The sequence below is a fragment of the Colossoma macropomum genome, unplaced genomic scaffold, assembly GCF_904425465.1.
Source record: "Colossoma macropomum unplaced genomic scaffold, Colossoma_macropomum, whole genome shotgun sequence".
NCBI classification, from domain to species: Eukaryota; Metazoa; Chordata; class Actinopteri; order Characiformes; family Serrasalmidae; genus Colossoma; species Colossoma macropomum.
In genome coordinates this window covers 19882276-19901586 of record NW_023494794.1, presented here as the reverse complement: position 1 = coordinate 19901586, position 19311 = coordinate 19882276, and the positions used below count along the sequence as shown (strand labels likewise).

Below are 19311 nucleotides of genomic sequence, written 5' to 3'. Positions count from 1 at the left end.
GCCCAGCAGCCACTGCCCGCACTGCTGTAAACTAGAGATGGGAAAATTGCCGACTCGTAAACGCATCACAATCCTCTCTTGAATAGATTCTGCATCGATGCCTTAAATGTCACAATCACTTTTACATAGACTTGTGCATTTTTTATTTATTTAACTACCATATAAATAATTGCAGTTGAGGAATTAGTTACCTTCTCTTTTTAAATTATATACAGCTATTAAAACACAAGCTTAAAGTGACCAGTTCTGCTAATTTGCTATCTTCTTCTTTTATGCTGCTCTGTGTTCGGGAAATAAATGTATTCTTTTATCTTAAAGGATTATAATTTTAAGGATTTATAAACTATGATTTAACTCAAATGCTCCATATTAACCCACTCATTTTGGACTCGCTCAGGAGCGGCCTCTAGTGTTCGAGACACCCTGAAAAGTGGTAATTCTCCTCACTACAAGTTCTCTGGTCAATACTTATTCGCTCTCAACTGACGACAGAACCAGTTCAAGCTCAAATGAACAAACATTACTCACCGTGCCCCTCTTAAGATGAAATTTCTTGACATTTAAACAAATAGAAAACGGGTTTTGAAGCCACTGATGCAGAACATAAATGGATTATTGTTGTAATTACTCATGTAACTGAGTAATTTATTCTGAAATTGCATAACTACCAAATAGAAATCAAGTGTAGCAGAACGACAGTGGAGACTCTGGACTTGTAGGGGTTAATCTTGAGCAGCCTGTAGTGTCATTCAGACAGACTTATGTGTGAAAGTGTTTCTGCTTGTAAATCAACAGAGTGTTTGTGCGTGCTACTGTTCTGCTGTGATCTGTGATCGTCGGCGCCCTTGGGGCACTCGCGGCGGTTTGAGGAGAGTGTTAGGTGTGGGCGTGTGTGTGTGTTGCCACCGTTTGAGCCAGGTGCTGGGTGTTACAGAAGGCCGGAGGGGACGTGTAGGCAGAAGCTGCCTCTCCAGCCTCTTCTCCTGTTCCAGCGGCTCCCCGGCACAAATCACTGTTAAAAAAATAGAAACGACCGTTTTCAATAACACGGAAAGTCCACTGCTGAACGAACTTTTTTTTTTTAGTGCATGAGTGAAAGTTTAGAAGTGGAACTTTTCTTTGTTTAGCCATCTTTAGGGAAAACTGGAGCTGAGTTGAGCTCAGTTCACTGTTTTAATTTTACTGTAGTCTTATCAAATACCCACTATCACAGCGTTCGCCGTAACATTAAAAACTTAAGCTAAAACTGAAACTAAATAAAAACAAAACTAAAACTACTTTACAGAACATAAAACATAATGAAAATGAAAAAAAACTATAAATAACCCTGATAGGAACCAGAGGTCGCAGCATCTACAGTTCAGATACAGCCATTTTATTTACTATCCAAAACAACCTGTAAGTGTCTTCTAACTTTTTCGAAGTAATGCTGATGAGTTTTCTTTGGGGACTCTTTTGCCTTACAACACCCTACATGTCCCTCTACAATAGAATGCACCCTTCCATCCATCATTCAGATCACTGCTAGCTGATACTGGCATCTATTAGCTGATGTTACAGAAATGGTGGTTAGTGCTCTCCTCCAAGCGTGGTGAGCTGTGCAATGATGTTAGTGGCAGGTTCGAAAAGATGCACTGGCGCTTATATGGCGCTTATATTGACGTGTCCTGGAGGAAGCATGTGTTAGACTTCACCCTCGAAGCCTGGTAGGATCATGAGACCTAGCAAGCAAATGGAACTGGACATGACTAATTTGGGAACAGTTTGGGTAAAACAGTGGCTAATGTCAATAAAATAAAATATTTTTTATAAAATAAAATAAAAATACATTTTTGTTGACTATTTTGCCTTATACCTCTCCACCATCAAAAAAAACATTTAATATAATTAATTTTTGTAGAGGCATTAAACTCTTCAGACATCTGGTTCCTATCACCACCACTGTGAACTGAATTGGTACAAAGGTGCATTTCAAATCAAACCGCTATGAACGACTTTGTGTCTTAACCATTTCGTTGCGCAGAGATTTTGGAAAATCAGTGGAATTCCTTTTTAGGAATATGGCTTATGTAGATTCTGCCACTGTATGACATTCTATTATCTATGAAATAGACAAATATTTAGGTTGCAGAGCTGAAAGCAGTAGCAGCAGCCATGCTTTTGTCTGTCTGAAGCCTGACTGCTGTCTGTAGTTGTGGATAGTTGCCATGTTTCTTGGCTGTTTTAATGCCACACTGAGTCCACGGAGCTGAATGTGAAGTGAAAATGCCCCATTCAGGTCGTGTCTTCACCAGGCTCCTTTACTGCCACAGCAAATCAAACCATCCTGTTAAAAGACCAATCGAATGCTGTTCACATGCCCAGCCTGCTGTATGTAGTAATTGATGTTGAAGAAAGCTTGCAGTCACACAGTCATCCCACACTCTGCTGCGTTTCATCATCTTTAATGCTATATTGTCAATATTGTGCAATGCTACTGTGATATTTATACTAATAGAGGCGTGCTGAAACAAATCCTGAACCGTTAGAGCGGTTTCTGTGGTGAAGATGAAGCCGTCACGTTTATTTTGCTTGGAGTCAGACCCATGTCTAGATTAATAGTGCTATGGCCACATGAAGGCAGTGGCGTGGATTATTATTTGAATTGATCTGGAAATGGTTTCCGCGGTTGCGCCAGTAGGATGTCAGACGCTGCTGTGGTCGGGATTCTCCAAACTTGCCCTTTCCGTGTGTGCGCGCTCCAGTTTGCTCGTTTTGTGGGGACGAAATGTTCCCATAATGAGAGGACAGTAAATATATTCTGTCTTTGTGGATGTGTTTTGTTAGTGTGCACCAAATTCAGCTTTCATGTGAATAACAAAAAGGGCCAAAAATAAAAACCACCTGGAAAAATACCAACTGTAAGATGTGCTAATGGCTACAAAAAGGCCAGTCGAAAATGCTAATGGATAAACTGAACGGGTCATTCCGCAAGGCCGGTGCCAAAAAGACATTTCTGTGCATCTTGACAGTGTTGCTCAGAGCAGTTGCACACAAAACATTCCCCCACTAGATGACCAAATTAGCAGGTCATACTTTTTGATACACTGCATCGTTCTCACTATAATGTCACCCATGAGGTGTAATTTACATATTTGCAGCATTTTTATCCTTTTTTTTTCTATCTTTCATTGCCATTCTTTTCTATATGTATATATGGAATGTTCTACCGAATTAGTCCCACAGTAAAAAAAGAACTATTAAAAAAAACAATTAAGTACTCAGACCTTATATGTTCACAGTGATTGTTATGATATATTGAGACCCAAGGCATTCATTGCAATAGTAATAGTAATTTGAGATTTTATATGTATATTCATGGTGGAGAGGTACAGGCAGGACGTTCTAAGAAAACCTTTTTTTTTCCAGATTTACTAGTATTTTACTGTCATCAACATTACGTATAAAAACTGAGATGTGTGGTTCCACTGGTTGTTTTAGATAGTAAATAAAATGGCTACATTTATGTTGTAGACATTGCAACCCCTAGTTCCTATTCCTCAGTGGAATTCCCATTTAGTACTTTTATTTTGTAATTTTTTAAAGCGATCTTCATTGACTGTCTATGCTCTTAAAAAGTTTCAACCTAAAAAGTTACATCATGTGCTAACAGGCAACTTAACTGATTATATTTAACTTAAATGAATGTTGTTGTGTTGACTGCTATTGAAAGAGGCACAGCTTTCGCACAAGTAGTGGTGCTTTATTCTCCAGCTGTTGTTGGCCACAGCCACGCCGGACATAAGCAGAGTTTTCTCTAACAGCTCGCGCTAAGCCTAAGCTATGTCTTATTCTCTCAGCTCATGGCTGACTCTCAGTTCTTCTTGCTTTACAGACGTATCCCCCTGGGGGAAAACTATCCCCGCCTTCACAGTAAGAGTCCTTATCAGAATAACCCGTGAATAAATGCTGAAGAACCAATGACTTAAACTAACATTTCAGAAACGTTGAACATGCTACAGTATTTTTCAAACCTCAAAAACCCTTCAGACCTACTTACAGTGTATAGAGAGAGGTAAAAATAGTACTCTTTTTAAGCAATGACCCAAATGTGACTTTCTCTAACCCACTTTACCCCAACACATTCTAATGAAACGCCACTAATACACATAAGTGGAGTGCTGTCCTGTACATTGTCTGCTCAGAGCTATGAATCAGACCCTTTCTCTGTGAACAGAAGGCCCTTTACATTAGTCTAGAATGGATGGGGAAGTGGGGGCGTTGACAGTTAGTGTATACAGTGGGAGGAAGTGAGTGAGTATGTGCTTGTTAGTCATGGATTAACTCTCTTTCTCAGCTGTTTGAAGTGTTAAAGGCTCAGATAGGCCAAGGCCCTCAAGGCGGCATACTCATTAACTGGTGATTAATGCTTTTGCTGAGTGAGCTTTTCACCCAGATCTTTTGTGTGTGCGCGTCTGTATCCACCTGGAAGTGGCCAAGCATGTGCTACTTCTCTCTTTCCGTCTGTTTGCTGGGTGTCCAGCGAATGGGGTCCAGCACAGTATGGCTGTGTGTCAGCACATACATTCCCACACACTTTTCCGCACACATAAGGTCACTTGTGGTGGTGGGAGGTCAGACTGTATAATGACTGCACTTTAGCCTAGAAGCTCTCCAATGTTTTGCACTTGCTCTGCCATCTAGTGGCACGTTTTAGCATTACAGGCAACACTCTTTTCGAAAGAGCACAAATAAAACTCAGTCACACTTTATTTAAAGGGGAATTCCACCCATTTTCACGGTTCATATGTATGCAGTCATTCAGAGCAGTTTGGTGTGAAATGTTTCATTCTAGAGAACCTTACAGAGTCAGAGTTGTTCACAGTGGTGGGGATAGGAACCAGACGTCTGAAGGGCTTAAAGGGTAGACATTGCAAGCCCTGGTTCCTGTCGCCACCACTGTAAAGACATCTGAGTCTGTAAGATTCTCTATAATGAAGGACATCACTTTAAAACACCCTGAATGACTTTGTTTACATCTCAACCATTTAGTTATGCAAACATTTTGTAATGGAATGGAGTGAAATTGCCCTTTAAGGAACACATACTGGGGGCTTATTCAGGTCTTCCTCTTTGTTGAATCAACCCCAGATTAGACACTTCTGAATAGTTTATTCACTTTGCATTAAGCTTTATTCATTATTGCCTGTTTTAGTGCATAACTGGAGATCTGTTATGAAAAAATCACTAATAATTGCATTTTGTTGTTGTAACCAACAATAAACAGTTTCTTAAGACCTTGGTATGCAAGTTATTGAGCATAAAGTAATCCAGTGCATAATTGGCAACATTTGCTTCCTACAAGGTCTTGATAGCATCAAGAACCTTCTGGAATTTATTACTTTATGGGTCGATTTCCCAGTCAGGGATTAAGTGTAGTTCTGGAATATGTTTCCCTTTCAATAGAGAATCCCTGTTCAGAATGCTGTGTAGTCCTGGACTGGGTTTAATCTTTGTCCGAGCAACCGACCCTAAAGCTAATCAGCGTTTACAGCTCACTAAACAAGTTTTCAGTGTCAGTTTGCATCAGAAATTAAATACCTGTTCAAAAAACTTTGAAAACTCTTACATATATAGCTACCTGAAAGCTATGAAATGATTTTTATTTTAGAATATGAGAGTCTAGTTGATCTGAAAGCCTGTTGAGCACTTTTGAGCCTGTTTTTAGAATATAGAACACATCTTGAAGTATGAGTTGATTAAACCCTTAGTAGCTCTAATACATAGTAATAAACTTCAGAAGTCACTAGATGTTGCCAGTTATAAACTAGATGTGAATTTAGATGATTACTTCATGATGCATAACAAAGTCTTAACAAATTGTTTGTGGTGTGTTATTACACCTCATCACTGTAGTGCATTTTGGGTATAAAATGAGCACCTGTGCAGCGTTTGTGCAGAGAGGCGTGTTAAGAGATATGCAAAAGTGAACTTGGCACTGAAAAATGTTTCTTAGCAATTGTAGAAAAAATTGATTTGTTTGTAAGAGAAAGTTTCATACACTCTTTTGCTCTCTCTCTTAGGCTCGGCTGGCTCTGCAGAGGGGGGCTCAGGCTGTCATTTTTGATATCAGCGATGATGCCGGCGCTGCTCATGAGGTGAGTAAGCCTGATTGCGCTTCTGTTCGACTTGTGACAAGTGAAAAAGAAACATGCACATTATTGATGCACGGTCAAAATCACTACGTGTATTTACATGCATCATATCATAATCAGATTTCTGCAGTTATCCGATTATTCAAATGGTCAGGTAAACACCATACTCTGATCTAGAAATCCAGTAAAGAATCGAGACGAGAGCTGGATTTTAGCTCAGTAATCAGATTTCTCAGTGCATGTAAACTCTTACTCTGGTTTCTTTCGGATTTCTCATTCTTCTCAGACTAAGACATTTTACAGTAGTTCTTTAAAAGCGTACTTTATTTCTGGTCCCATCTGCATGCACACCATCATAGTTTGACTTGACAACTTGAAACACTGCCTTCATGCACCAAACTTGATCAATCTATGAGCTTCCTGCTGCTTAAAAAAATCTTTTTCCAATTTAAATATATAATTCTATTTTTTTAAATGAGATTTCACTATGTGGGACGTCCCATCCTAACTGTTCTCACTCAGATTTGTTTTGGAGTTTCAACACGTGTGGAACAACAGAAATGTGTTTTAAGCATTTACATGTCCAAATCTATCTTTAATAGTCCAGCCAATATAAACCTGGACCATGTGGTTTATTCAGGTTCAGACCTTAAATGAATGGTTCAGCGTAAAATCTAAGCTACACATTTTCCACTAACCCTAGATGTAGTCAAGCCAAGACAAGTTTGGTGTCCAGATTTTAGCTGCTTTAGTTGTAAAATGGTGCTGCGATGCCAACATTGCTAACTCTAGAAGTCAACAGTCACCGAAATGTTTTCCATAAATATATCCTCAAAACCTTTCTCAACCTGCTCATATCGCATCTAGTTCTTCATTAAGGCTTGGTGAGGTGGTTTAGAGCACAGTAAGGCTTTCTAAACACGAGCGAACGTTCACAGTGTAGCTGAACACTGAGGGCAGCTACACATGAACATTGTGCTCAGCTACGTGTTCACAGTGGGGCAGAGGGCAGCCCCTTTATATAACAGTATGCCAAATTCTGACTCTCCTGCAGAAGCCAATGTGCACATAGTCACATAAACATATGAAAGCTAGATAACATCTGTGATTTCTGTTGTTTATATTTATAAATACCTGTTAAATTAGAGTTTTGAAGATATATGTTTATAATAGAATATGTACAAACAGTAGAAAAAGCAAATGTAATCTTGTATCTACGTGACATACATGCATGCAAAACGGCCAGATTCGGCGGGGGAGGCGGAAGTCGTCTAGAAACTTGTTGGCTGACCACAAAGTTCAGCTACACAGTGAAGTTTTGTTAGTTTTTAACGTTCACAGTAAGTCATACTGTGTCCTAAACCACATCAGAAGGCCGGCATGACCTTAATGAAGACCTGGATGTGATTTGAGAGAACATTAGGGGATGTATTTGTGGAAAAGATTTGGGTGACTATTGGCTTCTAGTCTTTGTTAGCAACGTTAGCATCGTAGCTCTAGTGCTAAACTAAAGAAACAAAGTTTGGACACCAAATATGTCTCAGCTACATCTGAGCTAAGCAGAAAAATGTGTAAATTAGATTTTTTTTTGTAGAGCCATTCTTTTAATCAGACCATGATAACCAAAACGTGCTGTTCACATGATAATGCCTCAGGCTAGCAGTCATATTGAACTATTAATGTGCATGTGAACATAATTAATAAGGTCTGAGAGTCGAGTAGGTTGACTAGACAAAGTAAATCCCAGAAGAAAGAATTCAGTAATGACTGAAATTTCCTGTCACGTGAAGTTTTGACAAAATCTCCCTTTTTCGTGTACACACAGCTGCGTGATTCGGGCTCCCTCCCACGACCGGTGGTGCTGGTTAAGGCGGCAGATGCCGAGGAGCTGATGGGACTGGTCAACAAGAACGAGGAGGCCGTGGTGAAGATTGAGATCATGGTGGAGACGCCAAAATGGGTGAGCACACATAAACGAACATATATTTACACAGGCGCATGCTCATGTTAAAATCAATAAAGTAATAATTTCCTGTTTGCCTGCATTGCTTTGACATTTCTCTTTCTCTAGCCTCACTATGATGTGGGGATCATGCTGACCGTTGTGGTGGCCGTGCTGTTCATCATCATGTTCTTCGCCTTTCGCTCTCGCTGCAGGTCCAACAGAACCTGGGTAAGAAACCACACTATAGCTTTCCCTTTTTCATAACCTCATGCACTGATTTGTGATCTGTGCCTCATTTATAGTTAATGTTAAGCTGCTAGTCTAGATTACTGAAGTTTATGTTTGATATTAACCTGCTAGTTTAGATTAACTAAGTTTACGGTCGATTTTAAGATGCTAATCTAGATTAATGAAGTTTAGGGTCAATATTAAGATGCTAGCCTAGATTATAAAAGTTTGTGGTCAATATTAAGATGCTAGTCTAGATTAATGAAGTTTATGTTTGATATTAAGCTGCTAGTCTAGATTAATGTAGTTTATGGTCAATATTAAGTTGCTAGCCTAGATTTATGAAGTTTGTCATCAATTTTAAGATGCTAGTCTAGATTAATGAAGTTCATGATCAATATTAAGATGTTAGTCCAGATTAATGAAATTTAAGATCGATATTAAGATGCTAGTCTAGATTACTGAAGTTTATGATCGATATTAAGATGGTGGTCTAGATTAATGAAGTTTATGATCTGTATTAAGATGGTAGTCTAGATTAATGAAGTTTATGGTCAGTATTAAGCTGGTAGTCTAGATAAATGAAGTTTATGATCTATATTAAGGTGCTAGTCTAGATTAATGAAGATTATGGTCTTTATTAAGATGGTAGTCTAGATTAATTAAGTTTATGGTCAATATTAAGTGTCAGAAAGCACATAAGGAGATCTGTTAGAGAGACCTGAACAGTGCGACACAGATTGTAACAAGTGTGGAATGATTTAGCCATGCAGTTTGCACAATGCTAATTGATAGCCTATAAGCTTCCATTATTTGTTAGCTACATTAGCCTAATTGCTCTGGTACAAAACTCAAAAAGAAAAAGGGGAAAGACACTTTGAAGCTAGTAGGGCACCACAGTTAAAGGCTTTATCACTGTGTCTCTGGAAATCGTTGTGTCCTCTTTTCCAGGACTCAGTGCATCAGCAGACCATGCGGGCCATCAGCAGGCTGGAGACACGGACGTACAGCTCTCAGGGCTGCTCTCAGCGCTCCCGCGGGGGTCGGGGCTCCAACAGTAGCTCCAACTCTACCCCCGTCTGTGCCATCTGCCTCGAGGAGTTCCTGGATGGACAGGTAAGGGTTGCTGGATCAATGTCCCGACAGCAGAAGGTTTAAAGAGTACTTCCCTCAGACGTACTAATAGTGAATGAAAATTTGTTAGCATAATTACACTTAATTATTAATTAATTATTTTACTCATTTGAAGTCATGGACTGGTTTAGTAATGCTTCTTTTGCATTTCGGCGAAGGACCTGAGGATCATCTCATGCGCGCATGAGTTCCACAAAGAGTGTGTGGACCCCTGGCTGCTCCAGCATCGGACCTGCCCGCTCTGCATGCACAACATTATGGGTAAACAGCAAACACATGGACAAGTGAATGCGTCCAGCTTGAGCCTATACACAACTTCACTGATTCATAAAACTTCAGCATAACCAACTTAAAGTAGTTGGTTTCATTTACATTTATCATCGAAAAACCTGAAAACAACATCAGGTTTGTAAACTTCGAATGGCTGTCGCTGTGTTAGATAATGGAGCTGTAGATCTTTAAGTCCATCCTTCATTTATTTGATTTCCAGTCACAGCAGCTATTAAGTACAAGTTATTTGTTTTTCAGGAGATTTTTCTGTGGAGATTCAAAAGCAAGAAAAACTGGAGTTCCAGAAACAGTTTCTGCAAAGATGCAGAAAATGTGACCCCTAACATCCAAGCCAAAATTGGCAGACCACCAAAAGATAAACAGTATTTCAAGCTTTGAAGGTGTGGAAGAACATCCCCACAGACTTCTTTTCGAAACTGAAAGCACGTCTCACAAAAAGAAAAGAAGCTGTGTGGACACATTAAATATGAAAAAAAGTGATAATATATTTAGTTGTTCTGTGCTTGTGTGTCATTTTCCGTTAAATATGTTTTCTGCCTTTTTTCTGACACTGAAAAATGCGAAACGTACTACTGTGTACTTAATGACCACTTTGACTGGAAATTAAAGAAATGAATCGTGGTCTCTGACTTTTGCACAGTGCTGTATGTTGTCAGATCAAACTTGCACATGAAGCTGAATCTCTGTATCACTCTGTTGCTTTTTCCTAACGACATTCTCTGGATCTAACAGGTACAGAGCTGCCCACTCGTCAGCCTCAGCGAGGCCGTCTGCAGTCGCCTCCAGAGCACAGCCAGGCCTTCCTGCACCACCACCCGCACCACTACCCAGCGCCCCACTCTTACCCCCAGCACCCTATTCCCTTCTCCCTACGGCCCCACTACCCACGTGGCCCATCAGGGCCCTACCCCCAGCTGGGCCACTACAGCGGCTCTCCTCCCCTCCACCCTCGCAGCCTGCGCTGTCTGACCAGCAGACCTCTGGGCGCTAGCTGCAGTTATCACCTTGCTCCAGACGGGCACCGCGGTCGTCCACACAGGACGTCTGGAGCGCACAGCTGCCGCGGCATTGGACACCACTGCTCCGCCCCCCGTCGCTCCTGTCACCACTGCCCTTCCCCAAGCCGTGCACCTGGCAACCGGCCGCATAACCCCACTAACCACCACCACCACCACCACCATGGTGGCCACGGCGGTGGTGGCTCACAGAGTCGCCAGGAAAACGGCAGCTGCTCGGGTGCAAGCTACCGCACGGAACGCAGCGGCTACTTCCCTGACGGGCCGGCCAGTGACTCCAGCTCGGGCCCGTGCCACGGCTCCTCCAGCGACTCAGTGCTCAACTGCACCGATGTCAGCCTGCAGGGCGTTTATGGCAGTCGCTCCACCTTCCGCAGCTCGCTCAGCAGTGAGTACGACCCCTTCATCTACTATGGCCGGGACAGCATGGATGGCCCGATAGCTGCTGCCAGGCCTCGCTCGCTGGACTCCGGGGTCAACCAGACGGGAAGTGGAGGAGGGTTCAGCCTTGAGGAACCGCAGCAGAAGGCTGTGTTCAGCCACGTGCACTACCACAGACACAGACACCACTATTACGACGAGGCTGAGCCAGGACAAGGGCCAGGCCGGGGCTCTGATGAGGAGCAGGGGAGTGCAGGAGCGGCAGCAGGTGGCTCAGGTAGTGCTCCCGCAAGTAAGGACTCACCGGGCAGCCAGGACTTGGGTCCTTACCCTTGCCACTGCCCCAAACTGGACACTGCAGACAAGCTGAGCCCTGGTGGTACGGAGGATCGGGACTTAGGATCTTCCTCCTCAGGCCCCTCTGTGCTTGTCTCTAGCTCTGCCCTCCCCTCTCCTGCCCCAGCCTGCTGCCACCAGGGCCCAGGAAGGCCACACCGCCGGAAGACCATCAGCCGCAGTCTGGAGGCTTCCGCGGGACCCTTCCCTGCTGTGCACTTCCATCAGAGCGTGGATCTTCAGGACGACTGTAGCATTCATATCCACTATGGACAGGGCGCAGGGGGCTACTGCTGCCCCCCACCTCCGGACATGGGCACTGCGCTGCTGCCTGTGCCTCTCATCCTGGACTCAGGTGGCCTGGGTGATTGGCCCTGCTGCAGCGGGGCGCAAAGGGTGTGGCAGAAGCGAGTGCAGCAGGCCCGCTCCGAGCCCCAGTTGCTGGGCCCTAGCACTCCTCTGGACAGACCCCTGTGCAGGGCCCATCACAGCCCCGGGCATGAGCTGCCCACGGACATCTGTCTCTACTGCCAAACTGTTCGCAATAATCAGGGTGAGTACATCTGGATTCAAACATGCTCGCAATCAGGCGCAATATGCTTGTTGCATGTACACTCACTGTCTGCTTTGCAAGGGGAATTTTGCCAATTTTTAAAAATTCCTGTACAGTGTAATCAATGAGATGAAAACAAAGTCATTCAGAGAGGTTTGATGTGAGATGATGCATTATAGAGAAAATTACCCATTTCATTACAGTGGTGGTGATAGGAACATGACAGGGTCATGATGTCTGTAATGGAAAAACTGCCCTTTTATTTGGTATCGAAAAAGGCCAGTGAGCTTGCATGTACTGCTGCACCCTGCATATACTTAAAAAATATGTTTTAGGCCAAGGGTAAATCGAAGAATTATCATAAAACAATGTCTCACGCAGCTTATATTTAGGCATTTCATGCAATAACTTTCTGTGAGGTAGCTTTTTGCGCCATTAATGTTTTGGACGTCTGGTTCCTATCACCACTGTTGTAAAAAAAATTCTTACGCAGAAAGTTTCTCTAGAGTGGTTTGTTTCACATTAAAGTACTCAGAATGACTTTGTTTGCATCTTAATCGTGCTGAAATTTTGAAAAATCGGTAGAATTCTATGAAGTCCAATCTCTCAAATAAACAAGCAGTCATCACTGCTGTCCTCTAAAGGTGGATAGTCAGATGTTAGAGCAGTGGTCACCAACCTGGTCCTGGAGATCTACCTTCCTGCAGAGTCTGCCACACCTGCTCCAGCTAATGAACTTCTTCAGAAAGCCAAGATTGGCTGGTTTAGATGCATGAGTTTTAGGTAAGGGGGAGCAGCATGTGCAATCCAGGTTGGACCTGAAATCTGCAGGAAAGTAGATCTTCAGGAGGGTTGGTGACCACAGAGTTGGAGTTTTCTTAAGACCCACAGCATGATTCACTAAATATGTTTTCGGTCTCCATTTATTTACACATATTTGCCTCAACCTAATGGATGGAGACACAGTTCACATTGTGCTTTAGTCAGCTCACATCATTGCGACCAAACCTAATGTACCTTGTACTTCCACTTAATTTCAGTGTATTTAACTGCATTTAATTTAAATTTCAGTCTTTTTCTAAGACATGTATGTTTCTTTCTGCAGGATCAGAGGAAGAGTCTGGTGTTTGAGAACTCTCTCCATCCCCAAAACCTCACGCTGCTACACAAGAGCCGAAATGGACAAAACTTATCGGCCTCTCTCTCTCCTTCTTTCTTCTTTTCACTCACTTGTTCACAGTCTTCTGAATAATTCCACATCACCAGTCAAGCTTCATTTCCCTTCATTTTCTCAATGTCCTTTTAAAGTCTGTAACTAAAGGGCTGACAGTTGTTGGATTTGAGGAATCGGTGGAATCCGTCTGGTCCAGCGTTTCTGACCTCAAACTCATTTCCGGCAGTCAGAATTGTTGGTTAAAGGGGAATTCCATCAGTTTTTCAAGATTTCTGCTTAATTACATCACTGTGATCTAAACAAAGTCATTCAGAGTGGTTTGATGTGAATTTATTTATTGCAGTAAAACTTATTAATGTAAATTTCTTTACAGTGGTGGTGTTAGGAACTACATGTTGCAACATCTTAATGTTTTAATTACTGTCTAAAACAACTAGGTTTTTTTATATGTAATGATGATGTTAAAATAGTGGTAAATCTAAAAAAAAGGGCTTTTTGGATGACTTTTTTGCCTTAGAAAGCCTTGCATGTACCTCTCCACTATGAATGTGTTTTACAGTGTACATCATAATCGAAAACCTTCTTAAAACTATCGCAAAGCAGTGTTTCAGGCATCAGGCAGACCATTTCTTGTGAAAGCTTTCTGTCTGGAGCTTTTAGAGGCATTAAACACATCAGACGTCTGGTTCCTATCACCACTGTGATTGGATTCTGACTCGCATTTCACATCAAACCATTTAATCATGCAGAAATGTTGAAACATTGCTGGAACTTCCCTTTAAAGGTACTATCCAGGTACTAGGTTCTGGGTGTCATTTGATCATTGGGTCCAGTGAATACTTGCCACTACAGGTTTTTGTCGACAGGTTCTTTTCTGTACTACTTCAGGTTTAACATGTCATTCAGTGAAGTGAGATATGTTGATGTTGGAAATTCACAAAAGGGTAACATGATTTGTTTTGTGTTTTAATGTTTTCTTTCCCTCATAGAAACTATTCAGAAACTTAATTCAAAGAAACGAGTCCAAGAATTCCTCAGTTACCTCAATGCCTCACCACAAACTCTTTGACTTATCCTTAGCTGAGTATTACCCTGCTGAGATAGCAATCTTTACAAATCTCCTTTCAGGGAGGTCACCAGCATTGAGATTCGTGCTTTACAACCCACTGTAGCTTTCTGTTCTGGTCTTGACAGTATTTGATGTAGGTGATAAAGTGAAGAAGAAAAAAAAAAAAAAGAATACCTTTGTTCATTACTGCTAAGCCAACACTCTGTACCACCATATGACTTCATATCCTGTGGGCTGCTAGGACCTTGAAGCCGAATTAGAACCAGCAGCTCTTGTGTCATGGAAGGCGCTTGGAAATCCACATCCCTGTTACTCTTGCGATCTTATCTGCGCACCTGCATGGTCGCAGCGGCCATGAAGTCATCTTAATCGATGATGTAATGCGCTGGGTTCAGTGCCTGCCTCTCTGTATAGCTCTCTTTTTCTCTCTCTCCAGCCTACCTCAGATAACCAATCAGAAAAGTCCTGTTTGCGAGATGGTACTTCCAAACAAATTCTTGCCTGGCGCCCTTCTCTGCATACTTCTGATTTATTGGTAAACCAGAAGAGAGACAGGGCGCTTTATGTTAATCTGTCCTCGAAAAAAAAAGGATTTGCTGACTGTCCAGAGGTCATTAAGGTTTAAGGTCTTGTGTTCGTTAATTCGAGAAAGGCAGCTGTCATTTGTTTCATGTTATTTTGTTGATGTTGTTTTGTGTCGAAACTAAGCAAACTGACTGAAAATGTTTTAGCATTCACAGTTAGCGGAGGTGCAAGGATTAAAGAAGCTACTTTCCGCTTTGGTCATTTTTTTCCATATCGGCTGTACAGTGCTTGTGTTGCTCGGGCTGAGGAAGGATTACACTGCCCCTTGGTGCCTGCTTTCACCTCTGACCTTTACCTCGCGTGTGACGCTCTCAAGTATCCATAAGGACGTGGTCATTTCAGAAACAGTTGCCAGCATACAAGCTTGCCAAAGGTGCCTCTTGCCCAGATTTCTCACTACCTGATGTTTGTTTTCATTACTTCTTCCTTTGTTTGTTGCTTATTTTGAAATTATGGTAAAAGCCATGTCCACCGAACCTTAAAAAAGAGAAAAAACATATATTGGCATATTGAATTGTCTGAGAATTACTGAAACAAGTGCATTCTTGAATGGTCCAAGAAGTATTGAAATCAGTGCATTATTGAATGACCCAAGAAGTCCTGAAATCAATGCCCGAATGACCCAAGAAGTACTGAAATCAGTGCATTATTGAATGACCCAAGAAGTCCTGAAATCAATGCCCGAATGACCCAAGAAGTACTGAAATCAGTGCCTCAATGGCCCAAGAAGTATGAAATCAGTCCATTTTTGGTCATTTTGGTCTGCTTTACCCATAGAGAATGTAATATATTAAAATTACAATAAATTCTATTTAGATTTTGGAATATGTTGATAGCGTATTGCAATAGCTATCCACTTTCACATGGATAGATAACCAGTAGACGTTGTCTGTTGTCTTTAGTCTTAAACTACTAAAGCAGTTCTTAAACAAATCTAAAAAGCAACAATGAAACAATGGAAAATTGCCACTAAATTTATACTTTCGTAGCTTTCATATACAATGTTTATTGAAGATTATGCAAATTTCTTCTCATCATTTAAAAGTTGAAGTATATCTAATGATTCTAATTTTCAGATTCAAAGTTTCCCTAGTGCCTGAGGTTTCACATGAAAGCTTTTTCGCGTGTCTCTTCTCAGTACAGAGTCATGTGGTAAAAGAGCCAAAGCGTTTAAACTGTAAGCACAGATGTTTTGGCCTTAATGCTACTGCAGCTGCCCCTTTTGTCTTGCTGGCTTTGTAATCACCGCCATATTTTTGGACACCTTTGTACAAATTCAAAAAGTGGCTCTATCAAAAACCAACTGAAATTCAGTGCAGATGTTACCGTATTATTATTCATCCTTGCAAAATATTGTGCTTGGCTAAAATGTGGAATGTTGAAACTGAACTAATCCTACAGACTAAACCACTATTACTTTAATCCTACATTTCAACTGGCAGTGCTAGAAGAGTAACTCTGTTAAACCAAAGTCTTTTTAAAGTAATGGAAAGCGAAATGATTAAACGGTTGAGTCATGTGATGGATATCTAACGTGGATCAAACGTAGAATAGTTTGTCATTTGCAGTTATATGGTCAATAAATAAGTGCTCTTAACTTGGATTATCGTGAATTTGCCTTACAGGACACTTGCTTTTCACTTCTTTGTTGCCTTTAATCTCATGCAATGTCTCGGCCTATAATGCTATTTCATCGCAGGCTTTGTCTTAAAATAACTCAATCAGCACTTTGGCTTTGGAAAAATTACAAAAATGATTTAGGAGAGGAACTCGAAGCAAAACAAGCTAAGCATTATGTAGCTACCGGTACCAGAAAACATCATGGAAATCTACGAAATGTCACTGAATATTAAGGGTGATTTTGTTTCCTTTTTTGGTCCTTCGTTTTTTTTTCATTGTTTATTTGCTTTTTTTGATGGCAAATGAGCTGAAACTGCCTTTTAATAGAGCAAAGTCCCTCCAGAGACCGAAGGGATATGCCAGTATATTTTCGATATTTTGTGTAAAAAAGAAAAAAAAAAAGACAAAAACTTTAATGAGATAAAGTGTTGTATTTTATATATAATAGACATTTTTATATATAATAAAAAAACATTTCAATATGGTAATGTCACTAATATATTTATTTACTAATATATTTATCCATTTTTTTTTGTCCAGGTTTGAGAAAGTGAAAAAAATGTTATTTTTTTCCCTGTTTTGGAATTTTATCTTTATGAAACTTACAACTGCCATCATAGATGTATCAGCCTGGCATCATTCCAATTATATACAAATAAATTATTTTTAAATAAAAAGATTGAATATTTGCTGTTATTGACTTGTGTTTGTCGGTCCTTTTGCAGATGCACTTTGTATTGGGTTGTACATTCAGCCTCATTAGCACCCTTGGTAACCTGACCTTGAACATATAAGAGATCAAACCTTTAATTGAAGCAAATTTAGTCTAAGAAACAAAAAAAAAACCGTTTTTTTTAAAGACTAAAACGCATCTCATTTATTGCAACATCTGCATTTAGTGCTTTGTGCAACACCCCTTTCAGCAGTGAGTCTTCTACAGTGCTTGATGAGATTGAAGAAAACAAAACAAGGAATCTAAGAACGCTCCTCAATACAGAATCTCTCAAGATCCTCCAGGGTGCTGGGTTCTTTTATTTTTCTCCTCTTCAGTTCACCTCACAGGTTTTCAATGGGGTTTAGAACAGCGGGTTTGGATGGCTGTGTCAAAAACTTGGTTCTGTGGTTTATGAACCATTTTTGCGTGGATTTTGATGTATGTTGTGGATCATTGTCCTGCTGGAAGATCCAGCTCAGTGTTAGCTTTTTTGATAAGGCAGCTAGATTTTCATTGTACTTCACAGAGTTTATGATGCCATGTTTCTCTGAGGTTCCCAGGACATTGGAGGCAAAGAAGCCCAAAACATCACAGATCCTCAACGTTAGGGATTAGGTCCTTTTTTCTGTATGACCATCCTTCTTTTATACAAATCAGCCGAAGTGTTTGTTACCAAAAAGCTCTATTTTTGTCTCATCTGACCATAGAATCAGAATCAGAATCACTAGAACCCAATTCTAGTCAAAGTTCTTGTAGTGTCTATTGAACTCCATGTACTTATGTTTGTGGTCATATGAAACAAAAAGCTTTATCATTACACACCTACCAAATAGTTTGGTGGCATGAAAGTGGCATCTAATTGCAGTTTTGGAGACACAGTGACCACAAGAGACTAGCAGCTTCTGCAAATCTCATATTTACATAATATTATGTAATATAAAATTAGCACATCCTTTAAGGGGGTTCACTAGAGCTCTGGTTGTTTAAAACATCTTAATTATTGTGCAGTGGATATGGGATTTTTAGACATATAGCTATTATTTTATAGCCATTGACTGATGTCTTATGGTCAACACAATTTTGTCTCATTTAATTTATGTAATCCTTCTTAGGTTGAATAATGACTAAGGAAATTTGGCCTCTGTGCTACCTCCTATGTATTTCCCAGTGAAATGGAATCATGAAGTCATGGATTAAGAGTTCTTGCACACTCAGTTGGTCTTAAAAAGGTGAAAAATAAATGGGAACATGCTTCAGTTACAGTACCCAATCTAAACAACAACCTTTTTTTTAGCCATCTTTACCACTAACTGTTCTCAGAGAAAGGGTAATACTTAACATCTCCAACTTTGACTGTCTTCTTACTTGAATTATAAATTGACTTGACATTTTATTTACATTTGGAATCTATTTAATATCCAATATTTGCACTTATTGTGCAGTAACTCTGCTGAAGTTTTAAAAATGCAATGTGAGAAGTGTTTTAATGACACTAACATTGCTGTTGTGCCCAATGGATTAGTCATTACCTGTTTGATAAAGCAGCTGCCAGGCCTCTGGAATCCTTGCCAGACCCCTTTGTTTACATCTGACTATGCAGAACAGCATGTCTCCTGAACTGACCTGTCCAAGTAAATAAGGACCAGTGCCAACTGGACAACGTTCAGCATTTCTATAATGCTAATGCATGATCTCTGAACTTCAACAAACACTATATGTCTATATTAATAAAAGCAAAAGAATAAAGTTCTGGTGATTCACCATTAAAGAAAAAACATGGTTTTTAAATGGTTAACTCTGCTTTGATGGCTTATTATGATTGTATAGATTGGTGTTTGTTTCAAGTGTGTTAAGCACAGAGTTTTTTTGCTTGAAAACGGACTTCCAAAAAAACAATTCATGGGAAAAATGCGTAGGAATTTTGTACACAGTCTGTCACAAATGAGCTTAAACCAATCACGGTCCAACACTAAAATGAACTAATATGAGGATTACTTGTTGACCGGCAACTTACAGAGTTCTAATGTAACTAACTTAATAACATAACTGAATGTTTGAGATGTAGTTGACACTTAGGCAAAATAAGTAAATGCTGGTGATATTTAAAATTATGACAGTGTCAAATTTATA

At 40.5% G+C, this 19311-nt stretch overlaps 1 protein-coding gene across 1 annotated transcript in view; it reads left to right on the top strand.

Annotated features, from left to right (window-relative positions):
* LOC118814762 (E3 ubiquitin-protein ligase RNF43) overlaps nt 1-13528 on the top strand; it is a 153371-nt gene extending 139843 nt beyond the window's left edge. The window contains exons 3-9 of the mRNA XM_036580519.1: nt 6063-6137; nt 7960-8094; nt 8206-8307; nt 9259-9423; nt 9600-9702; nt 10465-12018; nt 13124-13528. Of these exons, the coding sequence (XP_036436412.1) occupies nt 6063-6137; nt 7960-8094; nt 8206-8307; nt 9259-9423; nt 9600-9702; nt 10465-12018; nt 13124-13149 (2160 nt within the window). The 3' untranslated portion in view covers nt 13150-13528. The remainder of the gene's footprint in view (nt 1-6062; nt 6138-7959; nt 8095-8205; nt 8308-9258; nt 9424-9599; nt 9703-10464; nt 12019-13123) is intronic.
* Nucleotides 13529-19311: the final 5783 nt, after the last annotated feature.